Source organism: Triticum urartu, chromosome 7A (genome assembly GCF_056163025.1).
Source record: "Triticum urartu cultivar PI428250 chromosome 7A, HENAU_Tu73, whole genome shotgun sequence".
Classification (NCBI taxonomy): Eukaryota; Viridiplantae; Streptophyta; class Magnoliopsida; order Poales; family Poaceae; genus Triticum; species Triticum urartu.
In genome coordinates, this window is record NC_141879.1 from 378,729,284 (window position 1) to 378,736,750 (window position 7,467).

A 7,467-nucleotide genomic window follows, 5' to 3' on the forward strand; every position below is an offset into this window, starting at 1 on the left:
AAATGATGCAAGCGCAAGTCGTCCATGTCCACATCTCCATGGCGACCAACATCACATTCGTGATCCACATCGTCATGAAGGGCAAGTCACCTCCAAACATCAAGTGCACGACGACGACGAACGCCATCGAGATCAAGCACGACAACGACACCATCATCATGAAGATGCTCGAGATGTGCCTACCTACAAGTCCCAACAAGCTCTACATCAAGCTACGCCCAAGCTTCATGAGAAAAAGAGAAGACCGCGAGACGAGCACCACCAAGACGGAGATATGGCTACAACAACCACTTTGGCATCTTCGCCAAGTGCTATCAAGACATCTTCGCCTTTGGACGTACGACATCTTCGCCTACTTCTCGTGAGTTCGACTACATCGACATCATCAAGTACAAGGCGACCACCTATGAGCGAGGGCGACACTTCCATCTTCGGAAGCCCCCCAAGGAAGATGGTCGAGTATGGGACATTTCCTTCGGTCACGGAGACGAGCTACGAGGTGCCACATCATATGGGCCTCCTACAACAAGACGGCGACAAGAAGGTCGAGCAAGGGTCATCTCCTTTGACCACGACGACGAGCACGAACCTCTTCAACAACATGAAGACGACGCCCATATTGGACTCATACTCCGAGTCAAGCTACAAGACCACACATGAGACCTTATCTTTGGTCTTAGAGGAGAGTGATGATGTGCCATCTTTGGCCTTCATCCACGGCTACGACTATGACATGATTGAGCATGGAGACATTTGCACCAACATCTCTCCGACACCGACATGTGACGAGGTTCCCCAATTGCCATGTGAGGAGAGCCACCACCACATGAGTGACATGAGTGACTCCACCATATGTGACATTGAGAGCATTTCCTATGAGAGGATGAGTGTAACCACCACTAGCCCCACACTTGAGATCATGCCACACATCCTATGTGAGGTTGAGAGCCATTTGAGTGACCCCACCAACCATATGAGTGAGAGCATCCCAGAAGGAGTGAGTGAACCACAACACTTAGTGAGTGAGGTAGTTGAGACGGCATGTGAGGCCACTTTGATTTTTGATGACTTAACCTCTACTCCTAGTGTGTTTTCTTCTTTGCTGCTAGGTCTCCTACATGACGACATGCCTATCCTTAGCGAGTCCATACCTCCAATGAAGACAACGATGGCCATGATGGAAGAAGACACCCCTCCCACATGGTTCCATCAAGATGAAGATGACCACGACTTGGTCTTCGACACCTCACATACAACACATGAGCAATGCTCCAAAGGTAACATAGGTGATGATGTTTCTCTTGTCCCACTAGTGGACTATCTCACCAATGATTGCTTGCATGATGTTGATCCACCTATTCCCATGCTTCATGCTAGTACGAATTCTTCATGTCATGACTTACTAATTTATGATGAATATGATGATGAGCATGTTGATTTGCCTAGTTGTGATGCTATGCTCCATAGGATATCACTAGTACAAATGCTCGTGCTTTGCACCGGGTGATAACAAAGGCACATATGCCATTGTGCATTATTTTTTATATCCAATTTTAATAAGCGTCTATAATGAGGTCAAACATGGAAAAATCCTTATTTTTAATAAAAGTTAACATTTTCACAAAATTGGAACTCTTTTTAAGAATATTTAACACATTTATGAAAATAACATTTCTCTAAAAAAGAACATTTTTTTACCAAAAAGGTACATTTTTTGAATAGAAGTCTTTTATGAAAAGAATGTTTTTTGTGTTTTATGTTTCTAAATGGACTTTGCTAATGTTTTTTGTTTTATGTTTCTAAATGGACTTTGTTTTAGTAAAATGGAACATTTTTTGGGAATTTTTAAAATTTTAAAATGTGAATATAATTGTTTGAAACAAAAATAGTGTGAACATTTTGAAGCTATTTTTACTGTGTTAAAAATTACATCTATTTTTTAGAGCATTTTTTGACGGGTTTTTAGAGCATTTTTGTTGACTTTTACAGGTGGTTGTTTGGTTGGGAAGAGTTTATTCTTTTTTTGGCTATTTGGGCTTGGTCCAAACAAATTACTTGACGTTAACTTTTATTAAAAGTAACAACCAATTGTTTCGCCCAAGCAGTATATATTAAAAGGCGACAATACTACTTTTTGCCGAACAATACACCACTGCAATCATGGGAGTCCAATTAATGATTTACATTGAAACTGAATCCATTAATAAATATACGCACACGACACCAATAAGACGATTTTTAGAGAACAGTGAGATCGTGCCATCCATGTATAGAATTAAACTGCAGCAGGCCATTTGATTAGGGTCGTGCATCACCAAAGCTGGGGCATACATGGAGCCGTGGCATTTGCGACGCCCAGCAGCAGGGTCACATCTCATCCCATCAACTCAAATCAAAACAGAAGGAGCAAACAAAACAGGTATCCAAATCACACTCATCGCCACTCTGATAATCACAGGCTAGCCATGGCTTCAGAAGTTGTCGTCACTCTCTGCGTGCCTCACTCCAGAGCTGTAGGAGCTAGGCTTCCACCGCAGCTGGCGTGCGTGGAGGGCGAAGGCCAAGCCAAAAGGCATGTGCGGTGCAACGGGTGGAAAATTAATAAATATATGCTTGCAAACTTGTAAAATAATTTACCACCCAAACAACTTTGGAAGTAGAAAACATTATTGGAAGTACTCAAAGTACGTATACATCAGCTCCAGAACCAGCTCTTCCAAAATACTCCCTCCATTCCAAAATAGATGACCCAACTTTATACTAACTTTGTACTAAAGTTAGTACAAAGTTAGTATAAAGTTGAGTCATCTATTTTGGAACGGAGGGAGTATCATCTTTTGTCATTCCACATCCCTGCCTGCCATGTCAATGTAAACTGCCAACTATTCTAGGAAACTTCATCCAAGTGCAGCATAATGAGGCACGAATAGGTGTATGCTCTGAGTACTATTCAATGGTCCTGCAGCACATCGGACAATGAACACACTGTGTCATCACAAGTCACGAGTAATGTTGAAGTGTTAATATTAAATGATACATGCAGTAAGATAGGAAGGCCTTCAGTAAAAAAATATCTGATTACTGCGAAAAAACTTTGGTGCCAAACATTTAGTATCGACTGAGCTACATGTTTTCTATATTTGAACATGGCAGAGAAACAAAAGAAATATGTGACCGGATCAGGTTCTCGTCTCACCATTGATCGTGATGCACATATCCTGATATGCACCCTAAATCCTAACAAGTTTCAGAAACATCAAACTTGCAAAACCAAATAACTGAATTTGCTGGCCCCGTACATCATTTAAAGATTAAAAGAAACTCAAATCCAAGATCAATTGTTTTCATAGTTGTTGTCCCCAGATCAAATACTGTTCCAAAATTTCCAAGAGATCCACCACAAAAATTGTTTCTTATTTTTATTTCTTCCATTGAAGCAAAGCAAGATAAACAAATAAATAAAGACATGCTTGTGTTTAAGGGTTGTATACCAGGAATAGCAACCCAGCAAGCAAGATCAGATGTTGCGCATTTGAGGTTCGCCTCTCCACCCTAGGAAACCACACACAATTATAGCAAAGAATAAGAAAATCAGCATAAGAAATAACACAGAAAGCTAGAATTTCTATGCAACCAACATCACTATAAAAGTAATTGTAATGTTCATTCACTGTATAAGTACACAACAAGACAACTTGCCGCTCGCGTCGCTCTCCAGGCGGGGGCGACTCGGGCGAAACCTTGCGCGCCGCCGCCCCCCTCCACTTAGCCCTCGCCCCCCTCGCTGCGGTCGGGCGTCACCGCCGGCGGCGGCGGGCCTCTCCTTGCTCTGTCGTGCGCGCTGGACGGCCCTGAACGGCTCAGCGTGCTTCGCGGGGCCGTGCGCCGGGGCGGATCTGGCCTCCTGGCCTCTTCTGCTGCGCGGTGGCGCTGGGCGCTGGGGCGGCGGCCCCAGACTGCGGCAGCGTCATCCTTCCCTCCTCCTCGCGGTGGAGTCGTGGCGGCGTGCCGGTTGACGGCGGATGCGGGCTTCGTGCCCGGATCCAGCAAGGCGCAGGCTGTCGGCGGGATGCGGCGGCGCTAGCCGTCCTGGGCCGCGCAGGCGGTAGGGCGGACGCGCGTGGTGGTGGGCCGGCGGCTCGTGGCGGCCATGGGTGGATCTGGAGCTGCATCTTCCGGCCTCCCTGGCTTGGCGGAGCTGTTTGGCAGAGCCGGCCCTCTGGGAAGGTGTTGTGGTGTGCCCCGGCCGGCGTGGTGCCGGTTTGGGCTGCTGGGCACCCCGGGTTGTGGCCTCTGCATGGTGCGGGTGGTCCTGCCGGGGGCTGTTCGCAGCGCTACTTCCTCCCAGACCCGGCTTGTGGAGCATGGTGGGCTGCAATGGTTTCTGCAGCCGGTGGTGGTTGGCGGCGGCGTGCTGCTTTGCGTGCTTGGTCACGTGGCTTGGGCGAGGACGGTCGGCATGTTGCCGGAGACGGTTTGCTGGGCAGGCTGTGGTGAGGATGGACTTGGTGAGCTCCGGGCGAAAGCCTAGCTCGACCTTGGTCATTGCCGGCGTCGACGGCGTCCTAGGACGTCGTTCCCTCCTTGGAGGCGTCGTCGTGGAGCCCCTTCACCACCATTGTCGCCTCGGTCTCGGGCTCTCCGGGTGAAAACCCAAGTTTCGACCTTGGTCGGAGCGGGCGTCGGCGACGTACTTGTCGCTTCCCTCTTGGGGGCGACGCCTTGGAGGTCTGGTACTTCGTCAGGTCGCGGTGGCTCGGGTGGCTTTGTGGGTTCATCGTCGGCCAGGCGTGTGCGCGGCCTCGGGGCCGGTGAGGAAGTCGGAGCGGCGGCTCCGGAGAACAAGGTTGTGGAGCGTCGGATCTGGTCACGTGGGCGGCATCATCGTCGGCTTAGGTGGAGCGCGGCTTCGGGACCGGCGGGGAAGTCGGAGCGGCGGCTCCGGAGAGCACCTCTGTGCCGTGGAGTGTCGGTTCTGGTCGCGTGGACGGCAGAGTCGTCGACTCGTGTGGAGTGCGGCCTCGGGGCCGACGTGTGTGAGTTTAAGTGGTTTGTAAGCCGGAGTGGCGGCTCCGGGTCGTGTGGTGGGGTGGCAACTCTGGTCGTGTGGGCGACAGGGAAGTCGGCTCGTTATGTACGCAGCCCCGGGGCTGGTGTGTGTCGTTGTATCGGTTTTCGGTTAGTTTTCCTTATAAACTGGTCAATTTTCTTCTTCTTAATGCAAAGGCAGAGCTCCTGCTGTTTCCTCGAATTTTTTTTTATATAAGTACACAAAAATTATCCATACGAGAGCTATTAATTGTACTGTCCATTCATTTCTATACAACCTCTTATTATAATTTACAATGAAAGTATGAGAGCTATTAAAATTGACCAGTACAAAAATTAGAAGACACTACCAAGGTAAAAAAAAACTAAGCAAGCATGGATTTTGAGAAAACTCACTAACAGTTTTATGAGAGGAATGGACTGCAATGCTGAATGTTCAAAGTGGGAAGAAATTCCTTTAGCATCATATATGCAAGAGAATTGTAAGCAACTCTCAGTTTGCCTAATGGTACTAATAAGCCATGTTTCTTCCTTTTTCCATCGAATTTTGTGTGAGCAATGTGGTTGGGCATTTCGTCAAACATGTGGAAGGCAGCAATGATATACAGTAACCTAGAGCAAAATAGAGAGTGCACTTACATCTCGTCGTGGCTTAGTACATGGAGGAAGAGAACACAGGTGATCATAGAGCCGTCGAGATCGAGGGAAGCGACAAACTGGATGCATGGCTGAAACGCGAATTTGAGGAAGCACGGCGCCCGGCGGCCCGGCCCACGCCGTCGGAGATGCCTCGCGCTGTCTCCCCGATTCACTGGGCAGCCTCCTGCTTGTGGACGCCTCGCCCTCCTTCAGCTCAGCTCGCCGTCCTCCTCCCATCGCTTGCCAGCGAGATCACCACGACACCGCTCGCTCTAGTAAATTACTCTTGGGTTGCTACGAAAAAAATTTACATAAACAAATAATTAAAGGGACATCCTATTAGAGGGCGAGAACCAATGGAGTAAAATAAGGTACACATCTTCAAGATTATGAATCATACAACAATGAAATCTGATATGGTTTTTGGTAAGTCAGAAATAAATCTATGGACCTCCAATCAAAGTAGTTTTCAGTTCGTGTGTTACATAATTTTGTCTAAATGAAGAATCTGTAACTAATTAGACAATTTTATTACAATAGAAATTAGTGAAACATATCAAGTAGGTTTCTCAAACAGAAATGCTTATTATTTTTATTCCAGGTCATCGGAAGTAAGTTGCTAAAGTTTTAGATCATAACAGTTATTCTTTTCTGAAAAAATGGATAGATACGGAGCAGATAAGTTATGGGGTTTTTAAACAGAAATTGCAAGCAAAGTGCCAGTAATATAGAACCAAGCAATAGGCTATCAGAGACCTTCCTTTGTGTAACAAGTGTGTCGTCCAATTAGCAAAGTTTCTGTCTAAAAACCATCGGACATAAGGTGAACTCGCTCCTCTCCGAATCATCACTTTCCACATGTGAGACATGGCTATTACCTCAAACATGTGTGCTATGCATGACCAGGAACCAAGAGGAAGACCATGGACAAGACGGCGAGGACACCAAGCGCACGGAACAAGAGGAAGAGCTGCCAGGAAGCATCAGCTCCTGGACGTCCGACAGTCACCGGACGTCCGATGCCTGGAGTTCCCACCAGCCAGATGGAACAACCGATGAAAGCTACAACGGCTAGAAGACCGACCAAGGCCGGACGTCCGACGACCATCAACCACCGGACGACCGACAATGGCCGGAAATCCGACGATGGCTATCCCGAGCCAAAACGCTGGACGTCCGACAAGTACCGGACGACCGGACCCTCGCGAGCCACCGGATGTCCAGTACCTGTTGGACGACCGACGCCTATCTGCTCGCAGAGTAACGGGCCGAGGCCCATGTATCCTCACTTACCCCTTCGTGGCCCTAGACTATATATACTCCTCCACCTCCACCATTTGAGGGTTAGCGTTGTGTTAGCTCATTTGTGAGATAGAGCTTCGCTCATCCATATCAGATCTACTCCTTGAGAGAGACCACGGCCCCTCTTCGGAGACGATCCACCTTGGATTCAATACCCCTTTACAAGAAGATTCCCTTGTGGATTCAAGACCTCATGGAGAAGAACCGGCTACCCTTTGTATCATCCCTTGTTGGATTTGGATCGTGTATCTCTTTATGTTTCGAGGATCTAGCACATGTGTGACTAAATCTTGTTGGTTTGAGTGATTCTCTCGTGTTTCCCCTCGTGATTCCCCTCGTGTTCTTCGTGGGATCCGCTCCTTTCGTGAAATATCGGCCACTTAGGGTTTCACCCTACATCAGGGGCACCCTAGAACACACAATAGACAACTGTCTTAGCCGTGTGCAGTGCCCCCCTCCACCATAATCCACCTCGGT

The 7,467-nt window shown here is 47.8% G+C and overlaps 1 protein-coding gene across 1 annotated transcript; it reads right to left on the bottom strand.

Moving 5' to 3' along the window:
* Positions 1–2,298: 2,298 nt before the first annotated feature.
* Positions 2,299–7,002, bottom strand: LOC147959661 (uncharacterized). Its single transcript, XM_087536342.1, has 3 exons — positions 5,689–7,002; positions 3,492–3,552; positions 2,299–2,959 (listed from the first exon to the last, which is right to left on the bottom strand). Exons 1-3 carry the CDS (start codon positions 5,923–5,925, stop codon positions 2,898–2,900), a joined length of 360 nt encoding a protein of 119 aa, XP_087392468.1. The 5' UTR covers positions 5,926–7,002; the 3' UTR covers positions 2,299–2,897.
* Positions 7,003–7,467: the final 465 nt, after the last annotated feature.

Coding starts and splice junctions, on each gene's coding strand:
- LOC147959661 (XM_087536342.1), bottom strand. CDS start 5,925: ATGGGAGGAGGACGGCGAGCTGAGCTGAAGGAGGGCGAGGCGTCCACA. Junction 3,553..5,688: donor GTACTAAGCCACGACGAGAT/GTAAGTGCACTC, acceptor GTGGTTTCCTAG/GGTGGAGAGGCGAACCTCAA. Junction 2,960..3,491: donor TTGCTGGGTTGCTATTCCTG/GTATACAACCCT, acceptor GATGTGCTGCAG/GACCATTGAATAGTACTCAG.